This window comes from Dipodomys merriami, unplaced genomic scaffold, assembly GCF_024711535.1.
Source record: "Dipodomys merriami isolate MVZ:Mamm:240054 unplaced genomic scaffold, mDipMer1.0.p SCAF_35, whole genome shotgun sequence".
In the NCBI taxonomy this organism is placed as follows: domain Eukaryota; kingdom Metazoa; phylum Chordata; class Mammalia; order Rodentia; family Heteromyidae; genus Dipodomys; species Dipodomys merriami.
In genome coordinates, this window is record NW_027205048.1 from 12,877,671 (window position 1) to 12,900,247 (window position 22,577).

Sequence of the window (22,577 nt, forward strand, 5' to 3'; positions counted from 1 at the left end):
CTGGGCACTGTCCCTGAGCCCCTTTTTGTTCAAGGCTAGCGCTCTACCACTTTGAGCCACAGTGCCACTTCTGGTTTTATCTGGGTGTTCATTGGAGATACAAGTTTCACAGACAGGACATTCCTGCCCCAGGGCTGGCTTCAAACTGTGATCCTCAGATCTCAGCCTCCTGACTAGGTAGGATTATAGGCATGAGCCGCCAACGCCAGGATTTTCTATTAGATTTTCATGGAATGCCTTAGGAAACTTGGAGTTACTAAATGTAAAGTCCTAAATTGGAACTGTGTACAAGAATTCTAGTCATACCCCACAGATGAAGTGGGGATCCTCATTGGCCCTCTGATCTCAGTTGGAGATTCTCCAAAGCTCCTGGACTCTTCTGCTCCACTCCACCCTCTCATACGCAAGCCTCCCTTCCTTTCCAATCTGAGAACTCCAGTAGATTTTGTACTCAAGGTGCAGCCTTCTGGGCATCTGGCCCTTCCTGGTGAGCTGATGAAATCCCTCAAGGTAGATGATGTCATACTAGTCAGATTTCTTCTGGCTCCCTTAGTTAATCCAATGATTTGCCCAGTCGTTTGCCTTGATAGGTCCTTTGTCGCCTTTCAGGAGCCAAACCCTTATGAATGGGTAACTGTCAACCAGTTCATAAAAGACCAAAACACCTCCCTCACTTAATGGCAGCTAGAGTATAATGAGATCTTAGCAGACTGACGGTCCTAAGAGGCTTGGCGGTACCCACGTCCAGAGGCCAGGGGAGGCACAGACAGAACCTGTCACTGATGGGATGAGAGGTGCATCACAGCAGTAAACTGCACTGAGTCCCAGAGCAGAGAAAAAGTGCTTCCCTTTCAATCCCTTTTCTGAACATCTTAAGGCAAGAAATTAGAGTTCGTGCCCAAATTTAACAACCCACGATTTTTTCTGCTTGCTTTAGGCTTATTCTCCTTTCTCCATTTTTAAGGGTTAGGTTATTTTAGCTCTCTCTTCTCTAATACATTCAGATAGGGTTGCAAATTTCCCTTCATTGCATCATACAGATTTTGATTCATTTCACCTTCATTTACACTTAGTTCAAAAACATTTTAGAGGGCTGGGAAGGTGGCTCAGTGGTAGAGCACTTGCCTTGCATGCATGAGGCCCTGGGTTCGATTCCTCAGCACCACATAAGCAAAAAGGAAAAAAAAGCCAGAAGTGGCGCTGTGGCTCAAGTGGTAGAGTGCTAGCCTTGAGCTGAAGAGCTGAGGGACAGCGCCCAGGCCCAGAGTTCAGGCCCCATGACTGGACCCAAAAAAGAAAATATTTTAGAACCTTCCTTGAGATTCCTTTGATCCACAAGTTCCTTTAAAGGTGTGGTGTCTGCTTTCCAAACATTTAGGGAGTTTTCGGAACTATTTCTGTCATTGGTTCCTAGTTTAATCTCATTGTTATGTGAGAGTGTTTTTGTGAATAGAGTTCTTTTCATTTGTTCAGATGTTTCTGAGGGTACAGAATATGGTCAGTTCTGAAGAAGTCCTGTGTGAGCGTAAGGGATTCGTGCATTCTGCTGTTGTTGTTGGGTGGAATGTCAGCTAGTTCCAGGGATCTAGTAGCGCTCTTCACATCACATATATCCTTATAACCTTTCCTCCTGCTGTACCCATCAATTACTGATGGAGGGACACTAACAATAATTCCATGAGCATAGGCAGTTTGTCGATTTCTTTGCAGTTCTATTAGTTTTTGCCTCAAGTATTTTGATGGTCTGTAGGTATGTATACCATCTGGACTATCATAGTAAATTGGAGGATCATTTGTGCATTGATTATTTTGGTTAAGGATTGTCTTTCTTGGAAGATTTCATCTCTCCATTATTATACAATGTCCCTCTTTGATCCTGAGAATCATTTGGCTCTGAGGTTTGTTCTAAGTTCATGAAGCTACCTGCAGCTGTCATCTAGTTCATCTTAGCATGGCACATCATTCCCTGTTCCCTTGCTTTCTCTGTGCCTGTATATTTAAAAAGAAAGTTGTACTGACAACATGTAGTTTGACATTTTTAGTCTGCTCGTCTTTTGTCTTTAAAATAGTATATCTAGTGATTGCTCACAAGGCTGATGAACACCCACCATCTGCTCATACTGCATGTGTGCTTCGTTTAACCCCACAGATGCCATTCCTGCTGCCTTTGCTTATAATTGAGCATTCACATGATTCCATTGTGTCTCCTCCCTGGGACCCATTTACACATCTTCCCCCAGATTTTTCAGAAGTTTCCTTGGGGTTTACCAACACATATTTTAAATAATCTAAGTCTACCAAGAAATAAGAGAACCATTACATAAAATCTGCCCTTTGGAGCAAAAGAGTGGCAGCCTTCTGAAGGCAAGAGGTCTAGCTAAAACCTTTTTGTTTTTGTTGTGTTTATTTTACAGTCCCCTTCTACTTACAGCCAGGAGTAGGGGGTTTCCACTCATAGCCATACTAAAATGATAGTTCTAGTAGTTCCCTCATTGAAGAAAGAGTGAGTGGTAGGAAGAGTACCATTTGAAATCGATACATCTGGGCCAAGCCTGGTTACCTGGGTTTCAGTGAATCCATGTCATACTGAATTGCTTGCGGATTTTCTCCCCATTAGGTGCATCAAAGACAATACCTACATCAACCTGCACTCCGCCAAGAAGAATGTGGCCCAGTTCAAGTTCAATGCCTTCAGCATTCTCGACAGCTACGAAGTGATCTATCTGCAGTGTAAGATTGCTGTGTGCAGAGAGGGAGACTACTCTTCTCGGTGTTCTCAAGGATGTACAGAGCGCAGGAGGAGAGGTGCAGGCCCTGTGGAGGCCAAGGAAGAACAGACTGAGTATTTCCGAATGGTGGGGCCGCTGGAGGTCCCCAGAGCTTCTGCTTACAGCAAGACCCTGGTGTGATTTTTTTTTCCCAGCTGTCATGTGAATCTGCCAGAAACTAGGAACCCAAATCTATTTCTTTCAGGGAAATACTGACTAGTGAATCAAAAGTTAGTCATGTAGAGCCTGGCTAAAGAAAGATAGTAGCTTTCTTTCCTGAGGTTTGTTACTAAATCTTTTCTGATTACTGAGCTTTTAAAGCGGTTACTCTCTTGGTAGCTAAAAATGTTGATTTTCTAATTCCTCACTTCATGAACTTGATCATTGTCTTACTGTGTGTAAATGTTAGAAAAAGCAGGATTGTCTCCCTCTAATCCATAGTCAATTTAATTCTTGTTTTTAAGTTGGTATCTTATTATCCAGATGCTAATAAGTAAGCATGCTTTTCTGTCCCTCTGGTGTTATAAGAATTTATTTCGAGATCTTGCTAAGGGTCCTGTAATAATAATAATAATAATAATAAACAACTTTAATGTCTGTTGGGAAGCCATTGCTCATTTTTCTTTAAACTCTAAGAACAAAACAGTTGAGTCACATAAGCCACCGATTCATCACAATAAGTTTTCATTGTTGTTTCAGAAGGCCTAACAATTTGGAGTTTGGGTTTCAGCTTGCAACTGAGAAGCTGAAACTCAAGGTAAGACTGAGGGCGCTTGCTGAGCAGCCAAATGTTCACTCAATTCTGTCTAAGTCCAGGTCTCAAAGCTGCCAGGAAACCTGAAAAGTACACAAGAAATCAGAAAAGCAAGCATAGGCATCCTTCTGGAAAAGGAGCATATTAACTCCACAAGAAGACTCCCTAGCCTCAACGTTGTCTTTAAGGAAACAGACTTGAGCAGTGTCAGATATTTTCATTTGTCGGCATAGCCAGTAGCAATATCAAAAGTGTGTCCCCCATCTCCCAGAAGTTATTGTGGTCTTTGTCAATAAACAGCATGTAGCAGATGAGACTACAGTACTGCCAAGTGGCGAGGGAAGAAGGAAGGCAGAAACGGGGAGCTAACCCTGAGGTCTTAAGAGATGAAAATCTGACAAATGATCCCAAGGGGGTACTTCTTCCAAGAACAACATCTCCATTTCATTACAAGCATACCCTTCCTCAAGAACTGTTTTGATTGAACAACATAGGATGTTAGTATTGATTTGTATGAACTTCTATGTATAAACATACCTAGAAATTGGTGAAATGTGAGTGGCTGGTTTGGTGAACAGAATGTCCTTAAACCAATGGTAATGACTTGGCCCCCAGTAGCTTCACCCTCAGTCACATGAAACAATGACCCTTGCATTGGACATCTATTTCATGCAAATACTTTGAGGATTAAAGGAGTTTTTTCCAAGTAATTGTGTACTTCCGGAGTTTCTGCCTTCCAAAGATCATCTACTTATTAACTGTGCATATCCACAGAGTGACCAGTAATTAGAAACTAAACAGTGACCAAAATCTAGCATGTTGTGCCTCTAATAAATCCCCAGTGTAAACGTGCTAGTAATGGAAGAGCTACCACGTAAATAATAAATGAATAAAAAAAGCTTCCATGGCGCTGTGGCTCAAGTGGTAGAGCGCTAGCCTTGAGCTGAAGAGCTGAGGGACAGCGCCCAGGCCCAGAGTTCAGGCCCCATGACCGGACCCAAAAAAAAAAAAAAAAGCTTCCAGATCAGTTCCTGCTGGCATGGCTCAAGGGGGTGGAGCCCAGGATTCAGCCCTCTCTGAAAGCATGCTGTGCAATTCTTTATTTATTTTGTTGGTCATGGGGCCTGAACTCTGGGCCTGGGCGCCATCCCTCAGCTCTTCAGCTCAAAGCTAGCATTCTATCACTTGAGCCCCAGCTCCACTTCCAGCTCTTTTCTGCTTATGGGGTGCTGAGGAATCGAACCCAGGGCCTCATGCATGCAAAGCAAGCACTCTACCACTGAGCCACCTTCCCATCCCACGCCAGGCAATTCTTAAGAACACTTAAAGCCATGGTTACTGGGCAGCCTCCCATGCTCCGTGGATCAAAACAGGGGGTTCAGTCAGGGAACACCAAAGGTGTCCCAAGGAAAGCCTGCTCGCTTTCCCAGCAAAGGGGTGATCTAACAGGACAAAAACTGCTCTGCTCCAACCAGACACCAGGAACCCTAGAGTCCTGGCTTTCACCCCAGACTAGTAAGAAATGACTAGGGAAGCTAATTTCCTTCCTTCTCTCCACGCCCCTTCCCCCTTGCCTGGCCTCACCAGGATGAAAGCCGCGTGGAGACTGGGATGTGCATCACCTCACCTGCATCCCTGAGCCTGGCACAGAGCAGGCAGGGAGTCTGGACCAACACGTCCCCCCAAGCTGTTTGGAGCAAACCCAAAGACCCTTGTCCTTGCCTAGTGGGATGAGGGGAAGCCCCCATCAGAGCAACGGAAGCCAGCCGGGAGCTCGGATTCCAGTTCCTCCCCTATAGCTTGCATGTTCCTGGTACTCCAATTTCCCATCCCTTTGTGGGTCATCTTTATCTTTTTGGCGGGACTGGGGTTTGATCTCTAGGCTTGAAGCTTGCTAGGCAGGCCTCTACCACTCACACTCTGCCCTCAGCCCTTCACCTCTGGTTATTTTTGAACAAGGCTCATGCTTTATGCCTGAACATCAGTCCTCCTCGCTACGCTTCCCACAGAGCTGGGGTGAAGCCCTGTGCCACCGGCCCAGCGTTTCACTATTTGAGCTGAAGGCTTGTGAACTTCTTGCCCAGAATGGTCTCAAACTTCCAATCCCCTTTATTTCAGCCTCCCAAGTAGTTGTGATTATAGCTATCACAGTGCATGTGTAGTCTTTTTAAAAAGTTTTGTTAAACAAGTCTCAATGCAGCCTAGAGGTAGATTGCCTTGTGAGGTATTCTGAAAATCTTGCTGGTCCCCTCGGGTAGAGTCAGTGCTGCACTTGGCTGCTGGAGTGTTGGTGGCTGTAGCTATCAACGCCACTGCTCCCTAGGAATCCCCCTCAGCCCAAGACAGCTTTCTTGCCAGAGTTCATGGCCACAGTTTCAGCAGCCTCTGTCCAGTGACTGGGCCACAGAGGTCTATAAAGGTCTGAGCATCATGCCCCAATAGGGCATCTCTGAATACCCAGCCCAGCTCTAGGACTCTCCAGACAATGGTCTAGGTGTGCAGGCCCATTCACTGCAGCCTCTTCCTAGTTCACCTGGGGTTGAGGGAGGAACAGAGAGAGAGAGAGAGAGAGAGAGAGAGAGAGAGAGAGAGAGAGAGAGAGAGAGAGAGAGAGAGAGAGAGAGAGAGAGAGAGAGAGAGAAAAGGGGAGAATACAGAGTATTAATATCTATCTATAGTTATCTCTAGCTCTCTCTATATATAGATATATCTATTGCTAATCTATACCTATATATAAATCCACATACATATAGAGATATATAGATCTCTATAGATATAAATATAGATATAAATATAGATATAAATATAATATAGATAGAGATCTATAGATATAGATGTAGATATAGATAGATATAGATCTGTCTGTCTATCTATCTATGAGCATTCCAGTGGTTACCTGCTTCAGTTTATATTAGGTGATGAGGTAGAGTTGTATTATTCATCTAACATAATTAGCTTCCGTCTTTTGTCCACTGTAAACTCAGATCAGCTTAGAGTCTAATGGTTTTTGTTCTGCTTCATGTAAAGGAGAAGAGAAACATTTTTATCTTATGAACCCAGAACCTGCTGCAGCCTCTGGCAGTCAGGTTGTTTCCTCTAAAGCCCTTCTCTGAGCTGGCCCAGGTGCGGAGCAGGAGAATGCTTGTCAGCAGAGAGGCTCGAGATGGAAGAGACCATGGTGCTTTCTCCTGCACGTCAGTATCCGGTGCAGCCTCTGATGCTTCAGAAGGTAGCATATTGCCCATTCACTGTTTACATTTTATATGTGCATGCTTTATTTGGCATATAAATAATAAAAACATACAACTTTGAAGAATGGAGAAGTCACAATGATTAAACCTAGGGTCTTGCACTTGGTGGGCAAGCTACATCTTCAGCCTTTTTGTTTTTATTTTGTTTTGGAGATAGTCTTGCTAACTTTTTAGCCTGGATTGGCTTCGAACCCTCAATTCTACTGCCTTGACCTCCCAAGTCAATGAGATTATAGGTACATACTACGTACCCACCACTTAAAGACTACTTTTCTTTCTTTTCTTTTTCTTTCCATTTAATATTTGTTTCAGATGTTGTATTTAACCAAAAACAAACCAAGTTTTTGATTCATACAATGCTTTTAGTTTGTAAGATGAGAGCTAAAAGTCTTATTTGTCTGTATGTTATGGTTTCAGATCCTTCCTAGTTTATTCATAAGCTCTGTAGCCATGGAGAAAGGTGCCGTCTTAGGAAAGGAGCCGTTTGTTAGTAGCGCTGCAGCTTCTCATATTTGTAGTCTTTGCGCTGATTCACAAAATGCCTCAGTGTGATCGTGGCCACAATCACAACATTCAGAGCAAGGACCACGAACGAAAACAGGTGCAGAGCACTGAAAGGCTGCTGTGGAATGTCTGCATGGGTTTGATGCAGAAGCCCTGCAATTGAATATAGATTTTTGCATATATTAGCATTATTTATAATATCTTTTTATACCATATGGATCTTTTCTTGAGTTAATGCAAAATGCATAGTTCCAATACATCAAAGAGGAAATGATTATCAAATATTTGAATTAGCTTATATTTATGTTTAATTTTTACTTTATTTCTTTCAGATGGTTTGTTTAGTTATGGCATGTATATCATAAGGAGTTAAGAAGCTAAAAGAAATTTGTAGAAATGAAGGATATAGACCTATATTCAAGAGCCATGGGAATGATGGTATTACCAGTGTCTCATAGGCTTACACAAGGTGTGGCAATAGAAATAAGCATTTATCCTATGTGGTTAATATTCCTCACTTATTTGTTAGAACTTCTGGTATGACTCTCTAGAGTTCTTCTACATAGAGAAGAACTCGGTTTGAATGTCATTTCTCACACCACAAAGTATTCTTAGATCATGAAATAGCTTTTGTGTTACCTGAGTTTCCACTTCGATCCCTTTTCACACGGATGGGTCCTATGACGGAATCGGTCTTCCATTTGTATGAAGAAATGTCTCGTTTCTTTCTAGAGACACAGCCTTGGTGGCAGCGAGAATGGGAGTCATTGCTATCACATATCAAAACTTTACACTGCAGATACACGGAGCTCAGACTTTGCAAGAATTTAAAGGCATTAAACTGGAATCTTCCGTAGTGCCCAAATAAGGGATACACCTCACAAGTCTCATCTCGACTACATCTAGAACAGAGTTTATGCACATATTTAGAAGATGCACAAGAATCCAAGTTGTGAAGTCTAAGTTGTAGATCTAGTCTTTAGAAAGTCTTCTCTAGAAAGGAATCTATGGTTCAGACTGTAGTAAACTAAAACTATGGACAGATTACTGGGTGAAGTTCCTTCTAGCTCTGAAATTACATGTAAACTAATCAAAAATCGATACCCATATACTAGTACTCAAATATCTTTTTCTTACATGTTTATTGTTAATGTATAAAGGTGGCTGATTTGGTCAAAAGGCCATCAGCTTGTATGGAAAACAAGTAAACTTTTCCTTTCAAAGAGGAACTTTACAGTTTTCCTTTTAAGAATTCTACAAGCCAGGCACTGCTGGCTCACACCTGTAATCCTAACTACTCAAGAGGCTGAGATCTGAGGATTGCAGTCCAAAGTGAGCAGAGGCAAAAAAAGTCAGTGAGAGTTATCTCCAATAAAATACTCAGAAAAAGCTGGGAGTGGAACTGTGGCTCAAGTGGTAGAGCATTAGGCTTGAGCAAAAGAAGCTCAGGGACAGTACCTAGGCCAAGAGTTCAAATCCCAGGACCAGCATAAAGAAAAAAAAGAATTTTACACATATTTTCCAGATAACATTATTTCTAAAGATGGCACACATCAATGACTCTGACAGATTTCTATTGAAAATAAAATATACTAACTTCAAAAACACAAATAGAGCCTCCTTCACAAAAATAAATTTGTTTTCTACCATCAACTATTTTGTAAATACATTTAAAATCCTAGAGGATATGGATTATGTCTACACAGATGTTTTGCATTATTTGTAACTAATATATAGTAACTATATTTTATGAAATAGCCAACATAAATTTAATAAAATTCCATCATAGCAGCATTAGGAAAATTTTATCCACAGACCCACATGAATATATTACCTTATTAAAATAATTACTGCAGTGAGCCAAAGGATGAACCAATTCAGCAGTGATACTCACTAGACACTATGTTGAAAGTGAGTTGTACAGCTTGATGGAAAGGGGAGTCAGGAAAGGGAAAAGTGGGAGAAAATGAGGGAGGGAGTGACTACTCAAAAAGAAATGTACTCAGGGGGCTGGGAAGGTGGCTCAGTGGTAGAGCGCTTGCCTTGCATGCCTGAGGCCCTGGGTTCGATTCCTCAGCACCACATAAGAAAAAAGAAAAAAAAAAAAGAAATGTACTCATTACCTGACTCATGTATCTGTAACCCCTCTGTACATCACCTTTACAATAAAATTTAAATTCAGAAAATTACTGGCAAGAAAGACCAAACATCAATACATACCCACTCTTGATTAAGTCATAGTTTGGAGATGCAAAGTCAGATGTGGGAGAGGCTCTGCAGGTATCCAGAAACACCACCAAGTTTGGATCTGAGGCGCTCAGACCAACTTGAACGAAGAGAGTTTGGTTCATATCCACATAATAGGGAGAGTTAAGAATAGGGTTTTCAAATGAATCTGACTCAAAGAGAACCATGCTCGTGTTATATTTGCCCAGCGCATTTTGATATTGGATTACATCATCTTCAGTTATGTACATCACCTCGACAGTGGAATTGTATTCCATTTCACACTTCACAATAATCTGGAGATGTTTCTGTCGCGTGATCACCGCAGAACTTGGAGATACAATAAAGGTGATGATGTTGGTGTAAGTAATTGAATGGTCTTCAACCTACAAATTTGGATGAAATTCAAATTTTGTAGTTTAAGTGCAGTATTGTTAGAGCACAGATGTGAATAATACAGTGAGAGCCTTAACTAAATCATGAAATAATAGCTTTTTTTAAATTTAATTTAATTTTATTTGTGAACATACTGTACAGAGGGGTTACAATTACATGGGCAGGATAATGCGTACATTTCTTACCAAGCATTGCAGCCTTCTCCTTTGGTTTACCCTTCACATCCCTTCCCAGCCTCCCCCCACCCCCCCAATGAAATAATAGCTTTTATGTCAAATATTATAAGCATTAAATGTGTTTTTTTAAAGAAGTACGCTGGGAAAAGAAAGATGTGAGATAAAAGAAGCAGTTAGAAAACTTAAAGGTAGAATTAGATAGAATATTTGTTTCTGTTACATAAAAAAAAACAATTTTGAATGTGATTTCCCAGGGCTATGCAGACTTTAACCCCTAGAGTGTATTCCCTTCATAAGAAGTGCTAAGTTACTAGACTAACTGGAAAATTCCCACAGGAATGCAGACAAGCTGGCCTATGAGCTCTCTGGGCTTTCTTCCCTCCTGTAATAAACTCTCTGTGCTCCTTTCTGGGAGAAAACTTATTTACTTCTGTCCCTATCAATTTGTCTCACAGAGTGTCTCTTCTTTTAAATTACAATGCTGTTTCACACCCTGTGTGAAAATTCTAGTGTTGTGTCCTAAAGGAACCCACAGGTTGAGAAGATAGAGATCTTGGAAAGGATTTCTAGAATGTACAGAACAAATCACAGACTTACAGGAAAGCTCACTTTATTGAAAATAAAGATGCTTTTACTCTTTGTCTTTAGAAGGGAAAGAAAATCTTTAGCTCTACTTTTACTCAATATGGGATTATAAACATTTTCTGCCCAAGGGCTCCAGGTAGACCAGTTAACCCACACTACATACATGTTCAAATGCTCTCCAGTGGGGTTTTAGAGTTCCTTACCCACTGGAAGTAATAGCTACCTTCCACTTACCTTGCAGTAACAGAGACAATTAAGCAGTAGTGTGTGAATAGGTGTGTATATGTTTATGCCCACACATGCTTACCATGTGTTCCTTCAGCCACTGAGGGCCAGTGGTGATTTGGGGAAGTAGCTAGCCAGCATTCCACTCATGCATCACCAGAATGCATGTGGCATCTGCCAGAACCCAGCTGGCAGAGTCTCCTGTACCTTTTTAACTGTACCACATCCATCCAGAGGGACTGAAAACTCCACAACATTTGACACCTCCGGCCGGCAAGTTGGGTCATTTAGTTGTAAGTTATCCTCATTATAGTTAAAGGATTCTAGGTAGGATTTGCTTATGATAACTCTCATCTTGTCAGAGGCACATATTAAAGATGCTGTCAGGAAAACAAAGGTGGGAAGGAAATGAGTGACTCTGTGCAAGCTAAGAATTCTGGATATTGAAGACTTCCCTGTGGGCATGGAAACCTTTCTTGCCATAAGTGGTCCTTAGAAGCCTGGATCTCCAGCAATTGATACATTGTTTACAATATTCATTGCTCCCCTGGCTTGAAGTTCCAATCTATAAATCCAACAGTTTTAGTTGTGTGTTTGCAGAAGGCATTGAGAAAAGTAGTCCCTATGTTGTGCAGAAATCTTTTTCAGATTAACAAAGCCATCATTCCCCTCTTGTATTATGCAATGCACAGAACTAATTTTCAAGGCGCAGATTTTCATCGTGCTCCCAAAGATATACATGACAGGCTAAGAGTGAAGGAGCAGTTTCTATGTTTGTTCAGAAAGCTCAAACTTGCCAAGGTGTAGAAAGGGTAACTCACTAGTGTTGATGTTTTCTGTATAAACTGAAGTGTAGGAAGCAGAAAAGCCCCGGTAAGAATTGGCATAGTCTGTAGATAATACAACTGTCAAGGAGTCTGAGGAAGATTCGAAGGTGGGCGTCCCATGGCCACACACTTGTCCAATCAGGCCAGCGTTGGTGGAAGAGCCGTCGTAGATGGCCACAAAATCAAATCTGCACTTGTCATCTACTTCTAGGCTACAAATAAAGGTCACTGTGTAAAAGGTTTTCCAGGCAACTCAGTTCTATGTTTCTGTCATCCCATTAGGATTTTTCTTTTCAATGCCAGGCTGATGATGTCAAGCCTGAGGCATTTTCAGTCCTGAGTAGAACCTCAGAATTTTTGTTTGGTTTTGTTTTTTGCTCTGGAATCAGGACTTGAAATCAGGGCTTCTTACTCTCACTTTTTTTTTTTTTGCTCATAACTAGCTGGTGCTTTACCACTTGAGCCACATCTCCAGTCCAGCATTTTGTTGCTTCATTGGAGATGGAGTCTGGTGGACTTTTCGGCCAAGGCAGGCTTCAAAACACAATCCTCTGACCTCAGCCTCCTAAGGAGCTAGGATGACAGGCATGAGTCACTAGCTCCAGGCAGAACCTTTAGAGAAATAGTCATCTCGTTGCAATGGATCCACCTGTATCCCTAGTTAAACAAGTTGTTTTTGCCCTTCCCCCCACAAATTATACCAACATCAAATACAGTGAAAGCAGGGGTTATACCATGGGGGAGGGACATACAAAGCAACATAGAAATCATCTTATGAATATGCTAGAAACAATTGCATGAAAGAAAAAAAACATTTGAATACAAATCTTTTCATTCCCCTAACATCAACTTATCTGACCTTTTCTGCTTGACTCAGACATATGCTAGTTATTACAACTTTGGTGGGGGGGGAGGAGTGGGTAGGGGGAGTATGGGAAGCGATGGGATGGGAAGGGGAAACAAAGAGGAGGCAACAATGCTTGACAAGAAACGTACTCGTTATCTTGCCCATGTAATTGTAACTCCTCTGTACGGTATTCTCACAATAAAAAAATAAAAAGAAATAGTCAGCTTCCTTGAGTGCAAGAGCCTAAGCTTCCCTTTCTGCATCAATTCTTTGGAAAGAACTCGTACACGGAGGTTGCCTGTGGCTATTTCTCTTTCCCAAGTTGGGTCTTCTAACTGCCACGTGAGTTCACTACATTTTTTCCCCCAAAAGAAGTGAATCATCATACTTACAAAATCTCCTTGAAGCTTAATTTTATCCTGTAACCTTTCTCTACTTGTATGTGCCATACACAGTAAGCCAGCTCTGGGTGTGGTTTTGGGTAATTGGGGCTTGTAAAGGATCCCTCCAATGTGTCCAGGAAACCTCCACAATCTGGAATAACTGCAAAAGATATGTAGGTGACTGAGACCCAGCGTCAAAACACAGATTTCCTAGCCGGGCACTGGTGGCTCACCCCTGTAATCTTAGCTACTCAGGAGGCTGAGATCTGAGGATCGCGGTTCAAAGCCAGCCCGGGCAGGAGAGACCGTGAGACTCCTATCTCCAATAAACCACCAGAAAACCGGAAGTGGCACTGTAGCTCAAGTGGTAGAGCGCTCGCCTTGAGCTGAAGAGCTGAGGGACAGCGCCCAGGCCCGGAGTTCAAGCCCCACGACCGACAAAAAAAAAAACAAAAACCACAGATTTCCTGTAATTTTGCTGTTATATGCAGTGCAAAACATGTCCCTGTTTCTGCATCTCTCACTGATCCCTCGGGTAGCATACTGAACTTCCTCCTTTCTTAGGACTTGACTTTTGATCCTTGGTACAGGGCAGAGAGAGATACTGTTGCCAGATGACTGAACTCACGTGATCTGTCCCAGGTATAGACTCTTTGCTACTGCGCCATAGAAGATAAGGTCAGCTCTCCAGACCAGTACCGGAGGAGCACTGCCCATTAGAACACGACCCACTGTTTCAGCCTGCCTTTCCTTCCCTGGGCAGCTCAGGACTGCTGGCTCCAGCAGAATTCTTTGCTATTACTTCCTCTACTTCCTCTGGCCATGTCTTGATGTGAAGCGAAGCTCAGATAGAACCTTCGGCAAAACATCTTTGGTACATCCGTGCTCCAGTGAGTACAGATTCAAACAATGGGAAAAATAAAGAGTAGAGGAGCAATAACAAAGGCTTTTTGTAGGAAGTATAAAATGGTGTAAGTAGGTGGAATACAAGGATGCCCGTCAGGTAGGTGCTACAAGGCAGGTGTGGAAAGGTGGCCTAGGTGTAGGTTAGAAGAGTGTGAGGGCTTCACTTCAGAAGTCGAGTGGCATCAAGAAATCAATGGCTTCAGAAGTAGTGTGGAGATCACGCCCGGCCTCAAAAAGAAAACCAGAGTGAAGCTTTCCTTGTGAAATGCTCACTCGATTGATTTGGACTACAATGAAACACAAGTAGGTACAGGGAAGGCAGAGCAGTGTAACTTCTGATGTGTGAAAAGCAGGCCAGCTTGCCTCAGTACCTGAACCCTAACCTTGTTAGAATCACCCTGGAACCTGGTATCTGTGAAAGCCCAACAGCCCAATCCAAACCTAATGAATCATCCCACCTTAAGAATGTTAATAGCTGACACTATGAGAGGTTAAATGAGAATACAATGTACTAACTGTAGCACGGAATTTACCTGGGCTCACTGGCTGGGAACCAGCTATGGTTTCTACTCAGGAGAGTGGATTATCACCAATGCTTGGGCATATCATGCAGATCAGCCACAGCTGAGAGGCATAAACTTCTATTCAATCATCTTGACCTTGCACAAGGTCTCAGGGTTATTAGGAAACAGGCTAACCATGCAGATTCTGCTTTGAGCTCTAACACACCATCGTTCAACCTGTAACCACCTAATGAGCTTCTACCGGCAGCCTCAACAGGGAGCTGGTTAGGAAGAAAAATTCCTGGGCTCCTTTAGAATTTTCGCCAGAAAATTCATGGGCACTGCCAGCACAAAGTAATCAGAATCTCACCGTTGAGGCCTACGGCTGCGATTTTTGCACACTCACACTAGCAAACTGCTCCTCTCCCAAGCAGAGAGGTCTCTGAGTGAACATACTCCGACTCCATACCACAATAACCCAGGCCGGAGTGAGGACAGGCTGTGTGCACAGGAGGAATGGCCAAAGGATACATCAATGAGAGCTCACCTGTGCCAGAGTCAAAGAAGTAGTAGAAAATAAAGACCGTTCTTTGGGTGGTCGACCTATCGGTGACAATTTGCACTGTCAAGGAACTGGATGATGATTCAAAGACCGGAACGAAGTCTTTCTTGCTGCAGACCTGACCTAGCAGAGGGCCAGTGGTAGAGTTTCCATCGAAGACTTTAATGTTCTCATTGTCACACGTCCCTTCAGGATCCAGCCTGTGGACAGAACACACTCGTGGCTGGAGGAGAGCCACTGGGAAAGTGGGTTTCACAGAGCTCCTGTTAGCACAGCTATGTATGTGTCAAGTGGTGAGCATGGGCGTTCCTTGACGCCTCTCCAAGACCACCATCTTCTCCATCTTCAACCTTAGCCTGACCGCTGTCCACACCTTCTATTAAGTCAACGATGAAGACGGGGCCAGGAGCCAGAGAGTGGCATCTGCCACTCCCACTCCCCACAGTGTACACTATTGACTCGGTATATAAGCTGCTGGTCAGAAACATCTCGTCTCGTCTCCCATGGCCACCTCTCTCAAAGGAAAGCTAACCGTTGCTTCTCCCAGCTACCCAACCCCATATTACCACTTCCTCATTCTGAACAACAGTCCCACACTGTGTTCAACATGGATGCCCAGGATTTCCTGTTTGGGCCCCTTCTGACAGTATCTCCCCAAAGGCCAGAGGACATATACCCATGGCTTAGAGAAAAGGCCACAGGGTAGAGTTCTGCGTTCACCCTAGACACTCACCTGCTGTGTACATTTGCACAAGCACCTTAGCCTCTCTTGACCTTAGTTTTCTCTTCTGTAAAGTCAGGATGTCACATTGTACTTTTACTCTAGTGTGAGTGTCTATCATTACATGAAGCAGTCACCACAGGCCCAGCTCTCAGACTGTATCCAATATCCAGTGCTAAATCTCAACGTCTACCAACTTTGCTCTTCCCACACATTCGTTTCCTCTCCTTACACATTGGAAATGACATCTGTGTTTCTTGATTTCGACCATGCTAGGAAATCTGTATTTCATTGTGAATCAGCACTGCGGCTCACCCTCTTCATTTCATGGTGGGTCATCCCAGCTACAATGCTGGAGGAGCAGGGCTCTCCAAGTGCGGTCTCTGGACCAACAGCACTTCAGTAAGTTCAGAATTGCTTCCTATGCAAATTCTCAGGCACCACACACTCATCTGAATAAGACAGTGGAAGCCCGGGGGTAGAGCACTCCATGTGTGCCTTAAGGCGCACTCCAGGAGCTTGGAATCAACAACATAATAACCAGCAGGGGAGGGGGAGCAAAGTAGGGACTTGGGAGTTAGGACACCAGGGTTCCATTCTCCTCCCTCTACTCCCTGCAGTCATATTTGTTAATCTCATTAAGGGACTTAATCTCATTAAGGGACTTTTCTGGGCTGTGTGTGTGTGTGAGTGTGTGTGTGTGTGTGTGTGTGTGTGTGTGTGTGTGTGTGTGTGTGTGTGTGTGTGTGTGTGTGTGTGTGTGTGTTTGCTGGTCCTGGGACGTGAACTCTGGGACTGAGTGCTCTATGTGAGCTTTTGTGCTCCAGGCTAGCGCTCCACCATGTGAGCCACAGTTCCATTTCCAGGGTTCTTTTTTCCTGCTGATTAATTGGAGGTCAAAGTTCATGACGTTTTGGCTAGGCTGGCTTTGAACTGTGATCCTCAGATCTCAGCCTCCTGAATAGCTTGGATTGCAGGAAGGAGCTACCAGTGCCCAGCTTATCTGGGCTTTCCTATCTACAGGATAAATTGTGGCTGCTGGAGAGGGCTGCTCTCTACAGAGCACCATTCTAGCAGAACCCCTCTGCTAGGTCAGGTCTGCAGCCAGAAAGACGTCGTTCCTGCTTTTGAATCATCATCCAATTCATTGGCAAATAGTCACCAACACACAACCCAAAGAACTGTCTGAGGTGACTTCACGTCAGATTTTTACATTTGTAAAAATCACCATGAATATCTACTTCCTTCAAAATAAAAGTTGACATAAAGAATACTTAAGACTGTAAAGAAATCTGTTTCTTACCCCTCAGAGACTAGTCTAATTACCCGCAGTACCACTGGTGAATTTGGGCTTTGGGAAGAACCCTTGATGGTTCTAGTGCACACCAAATTCTAGAGTTTTCAGGCTTAGGCTCTGGAACTGGATGAGCTGAGTACTAACTGTGCTCATTCCACTCACTGTTTACGCAATCCCACAAGTTTTCAACCTCCCTGTGTCTGTAACCCTAGTAGTGACCACGCAGGACCTTGGCAATCCTGTGGGGGGCATGTAGTCATCTTCAACCAACATCACTACCAATATACCAATATCACTACTATTACAGCACCATCACCAATATCATCATCAGTGACTATCAGCGAATAGCATCACTGTAATCGCTGTCATCAATTGCCAGCAATCATCTTCATCACTATCATCATGATCAATTGTCATTATCATCCTTATCATCATAACTACCATCATCGTTATCTTTGTTACCACCATCACCAGCATCACCACGCTAGTCATGCCCATCATCATAATCATTTCAGAAACCGTCAGTCATCTTCTCTTGTCATCATGAACATGATCGGAAACTATCGGACACCATCACCATCATCATCATCATCATTATCATCATCATCACCATCATCAGGATGACCACCCCCTCCAGTAATATTGAAATCCTTTCCACAAAGACCCCACCCCATGGCCCCAATGTGGCCAGAAGTCAAGCATCCTCCTAAAACGCTGAAGCCTCTACTCACTGGATGTGGGAAAAGATGATTCTGAGGTTCTTGTTTTCCGGTTTTTGTATTGTCCAGACACAGTTCTCATTGGCACCGAGTTGCAGGACCAGGGACTTGTGGGACTCTCCCAGGTTGTTCCCTCCCAGACTGGCCTTGCAACTTGATCTGCCTGCTAGAGACCATAGTCAGCACTGAGGAAAGTTAGCAATCCTTGCCTCCTCCAGCAGTGTCTGGGTCTCTACCACATACACATAATACCCATCCACGTGTGCAGTTAAATTGGATTTCACCCTCAGCCTTTTGGGGAAAATATTTGTGATTTCTCTACATATGGTACACACACACACACACACACATACATACACACACACACACACACACACACACACACACACACACAGAGTTTTCCAGGGAAGATCTAGTGATCAAAAAAATCTAGCTACGGCTAGTAGAGCAAATCTCAAGTGGTGGAGCACTTGCCTAGCAGTTCAAATGACAGTATGTGGAAAAGTAAAAGAAAGCTCTAGTTCTATACAGAGTTTTTAATTTTCTTTTTCATTTGTGGCTGAATATATATATAAATGTATATATAAAAAGTCTCTGAGTTGTGTTTACCTGAAAATAACTATGCATATGCTTATTTGGAAAATATCAGAACTCAAAGACAATCTTCAAAGCACGACTCCGAAATCCTGTCTACAGAGAATTAATGTATCCAAATATTTTCTCTGTCTTCATCCAGATTGCAAAAATAGTGTCATGCATATATTTTAAACAAAAGTATTTTCATATTGTAAAAATTTTTCCACTTAATGTAGATTCTAACAAATCCTTTATTTAGAAATTAATATTATCTTCAAACCTTGTTGAAGAGTGCTCCTTTGCACAGATTTACCCTAACGAAGCCAATAATGAAACTTTGTTGTTGTATGATTTTAAATTACGTACATGTGTATATTCATCTACAAATATTTTCTACACCTTCATGATCCTTTCCTGAAGATAAAGTCTTGGAAGTGGCGCTGTAGCTCAAGTGGTAGAGCGCTCGCCTTGAGCTGAAGAGCTGAGGGACAGCGCCCAGGCCCAGAGTTCAAGCCCCACAACCGACAAAAAAAAAAAAAAAAAAAAGATAAAGTCTTAGTAAAATTTGGCATGCTTTTTCTATTTCAACATACCCTCACAAATATGCCTGAAAAATATTAGTACTAGGGGCTGGGAATGTGGTTTATTGATAGAGTGCTTGCCTAGCATGCATGAAACCCTGGGTTCAATTCCTAAGTACCACATAAACAGAAAAAGCTGGAAGTGGTGCTGTGGCTCAAGTGGTAGAGTGCTAGCCTTGAGCAAAAGCAGCTCAGGGACAGTGCCCAAGCCCTGAGTTCAAGCCCCAGGACTGGCTATATATATATATATATATATATATATATATATATATATATATATATATATATATATATTCTCTTTCTGAGGCCAAATGTAAGCCAGGAAATCCTGGAAATTTCTGGAAGAGGCTCTGTGAAGGGAGGGTTGAGAACTCTGGTTCTGTTTTCTTACCTTCTGCTTCAGTTGAATTCACCTCTGCCAAACAGGAGGAAATGAATAAGAACAAAATAATAAGGCTCCTTAAAAGCTCCATCTTTGGAGGGGGCAAGCCCTGAGGGCCGTCGGCCTTTTATACTTCCCTGGGTTTCACAACTACTGGTTTCATAAGCTTCTGGGCCAGCCCTAGGGAACTGTGTCAGGTTGGCCACACAAGGGGTGGATGACATGAGAACAGAGCAGCTGTGTGGCTGTGTCATTGCCAGCGTCCCCCATGGTGTGTCCTCCCCTCTCCCCACTCCTTCGTGGAAGGTCTGAAGGTAGGCCTGGCGGAGCTCCTCCCAGCCTTGGCAGCTGGCACGCAGGCACTGGGCCCTGGCCTATCTGTGCAGATCATGAACGAGGTGGCAGTAATGACCTGAGGGCGTCACTGCTCCTTCCCAGGATGAGTAGCTCAGGGATCTCAAGCTCAGCAAGTCAGGGATAGTGTGGCATCTGGGTAAACTCTGTGCCCACCTGAGCCTCTCACACACCTGTGGGGGACTAAGCTTGAGGAGAAAAGTAGGACCAGATGATAAGGAGGAAAGAAAGGGTAGGTAAGGGACCCGTGTAGGAGCTCCTGAAAAGTCTACCTGCCGAGGAAAGCAGGTGGGTTAGAGTCCCTCAGGCCCCAAGCTGTGCAGTTCAGTGCCCAAGGTAAAACTACAGGAGTAAGAGCTCCTAAGGAGAGGGCGTACACAAGCCATTCCTTTATTCAGGAAATATCCATTGTTCACTGAACTCTGGCTTGGGAATCCAGGCTTCCTTAGAGACAGTCAGACACTGCCCTGGGGGGACGGGGGAGGAGGGGAGGGTATCCTAAGTGGAGACAAAGACAACAAGCAAACAAATTAACAATCAACCCATAGAAGTGTGTTTACATTTGTAAACTGGAAGAAAGAGTAGAGAGACCACCTCAGGTGAGGGAGGATTCAGCATTAAAGATGAAGAAAGGGACCTTGGGAAGGAGAAATCTGAGCACAGACTGACAGAGAAAAACAAACATGCACCTTTTTATCTTAGTGTATATTTTTTATCATATAGATACTGTACAGAGGGTTACAGTTCCGTAAAGTGATAAGTACCCTCTTCTTTGTTTTTCCCCTACCATCCTTTCCCTCCCCACTCCCCAACTCCTCCCTCCCCTGCCAACCAAAGTTGTAAAGTTTGTTTTCAACTTAGTGTCTTGAGGAATGTTATTTTAGGCAAAAGGGCAATCAATGTTTTTTCTGATTCTCAGGAACCAGCTAGGCATGGCGACAACACAAAGGGAAGACCTGTAGCTGGCTGCTAGTGAAGGATTGGGGTGGGGGGAGGGAGATGCCAGGAGTGGAATGGAAGAGAGACCCAATAAAGGAATGAAGGTCACAGGAGAAAGAAATTGTATTCTAAGGTCCTGTGGACATGTGTGTGTGTGTGTGTGTGTGTGTGTGTGTGTGTGTGTGTGTGTGTGTGTATGAGTAAGGTAATGAGTACATTTCTTATCAAGCATTGTTGCCTCCTCCTCTGTTTCCCCTTCCCATCTCCCCCCTGCCCCCCCCCGCCCCTCCCCATGCCTGGCTTCTCCTGCCTGGCTAATGTGTAAAGATGTCCTGTGTAGACAGGTGGGTGGGTGTGTCTGTCTCCTAAAGCTGGGACCTTCCTGATCACCCTAGACCCTTCTAGGTTGTTCTGCCTGCTGTGCATTTTAAGACCCTTCAATGGACCGTGAAGCGGGCTGGGAGGCGCAGTCCTGGTGGCCCTAGTTGGCTCTCTGGCCAGACAAAGTCCCACGCCAAATGCTACCAAACAGCGCCTGGGATGCCAGAGCCCTGCTCTGCTCTGTTGGGGTCTTGTCTGTCTGGGTAGTCACAGAGGCAGGGACCTGGTACCGGGGGGTGACAGAGAGGGAGAATACATATATGGGCTGACACCCTTTCATCACTAGGGGCTGCTCACTGTGAGCTGTAGCCACCGTACTCTCTTTACCATTGGCTTTGTCTCTGAACCCCTCACCACCCACACCAGGATCTCCTAACTTCCACATTCCCTGATCACCACTGAGAGAGAACTTTTTGGTCAAACTGGGATGGGAGCCTGGTAGAAGAGAAGTCAGGGTGGGGTGGGGTGGGGGCGAGTGTCCAGGCAGGAGAGAGGTGAGCCTCAGGCTTCTGGTTATAAATTGTGGGTTGCTATGGGGGTAGGCAGACCTCCTGCTGAGTCTTTCTGGTCCCTTATGATGGTCTCATCTTTACATCAAGGAAACTGAGGCTACAAGTCAAGAGACTTCTCCAAGTGAAAGCCCCATAGGGACATCTGTGGGATCTAAAGCCCTACATGGGTTCTGTCCTATCTACCTGGAGGGGCCCTGGAGACCCCTCATCACACCTGCCTTGTGTTCCCTGACCCCTAAACCAGGTTGCCACTGCTCCCTGAGCTAAGCTTGGTCCGAATTGTGTTACATGTGCTCCATTTGTTAGCCACTTGCTGAAAATTTCAACAAAAGAAAATCGAAGCCAGGGAAGAGATGGTGACGGTCGCTATCTGCTTCTGGAGACACCTGCCGCCTTACCTCAAGGGTCTCCGGAGGAGGTGCAGATGTGATTTGGCTTCTTTAAGGCTCCCTGGGGCAGGGCGTGCTGTCAAGGGAACCGCTATCCCACCCAACGGTGATTCCTGCAGGATGGCAAAACCCATACCACCAGCCACATGCTTTTCCATCACGAATGTCCTAAGGACTCCCAGTCAGAGCTCTTCCCCAGGACGAAGACCAGCCATTAGAGGGCCCTCCTTCTGAGTTTCATTTCACAGCACGGAGGACTCCATAACTGAGAGGTCACACAGTGGCTTCCTACAATTGTTTTCTCACTTTTGTTACTAATCAATTGCTGTTTTTATTATGGGTATCTATGCCACCCACAGGTATCTGGGACAGAGTTGAGACATCTGTGCTTAGAAATGGGCTCCAAGAAAGGGCTGGACAGGAAGAGCACATGTGTCAAAGAGGCATATTCCATGAGATGCTTGGAGAATCTGGGCCTTGGGTTGAAGGTTCCGGTGACAGTTGAAGAGGCTGATGGCTCAGTCAGCAATCTGTCAGAGAGTAACCCCAGGAACTCACCAGCTTCTGAACACACTGAGGAAGCCCACAGGAGGAGTCTCTAATATTCTCTATGACCTTCTCAGACCCCCCTGCTGACCCCCAACACTACATAAGTTAGACAACTGAACCCAGAGGTGCCAGGTTTTGCTGTGCATACTATGTCCCCATCAGATCATTGGACAAGTTAGATCAAGAGCAAACAGATTCTCAGAAGACAGACAGACAGACAGACACACACACACACACACACACACACACACACACACACACAGC

At 44.0% G+C, this 22,577-nt stretch overlaps 2 protein-coding genes across 2 annotated transcripts in view; one reads left to right on the plus strand and one right to left on the minus strand.

The window, feature by feature from the left end:
• Positions 1–3,293, plus strand: part of LOC138803855 (scavenger receptor cysteine-rich domain-containing protein DMBT1-like) — a 202,241-nt gene extending 198,948 nt beyond the window's left edge. Inside the window, 1 exon segment of the mRNA XM_069987925.1 lies at positions 2,618–3,293. Within this exon segment, the coding sequence (XP_069844026.1) occupies positions 2,618–2,909 (292 nt within the window). The 3' untranslated portion in view covers positions 2,910–3,293.
• Positions 3,294–6,819: 3,526 nt separating this feature from the next.
• Cuzd1 (CUB and zona pellucida like domains 1) lies at positions 6,820–19,280 on the minus strand. Its single transcript, XM_069987915.1, has 9 exons — positions 19,199–19,280; positions 17,663–17,813; positions 14,899–15,113; positions 12,952–13,102; positions 11,707–11,924; positions 11,093–11,265; positions 9,498–9,889; positions 7,917–8,179; positions 6,820–7,430 (listed from the first exon to the last, which is right to left on the minus strand). The coding sequence occupies exons 1-9, from the start codon at positions 19,278–19,280 to the stop codon at positions 7,261–7,263; spliced, it is 1,815 nt and encodes a 604-aa protein (XP_069844016.1). The 3' UTR covers positions 6,820–7,260.
• Between the last annotated feature and the right edge of the window lie 3,297 nt (positions 19,281–22,577).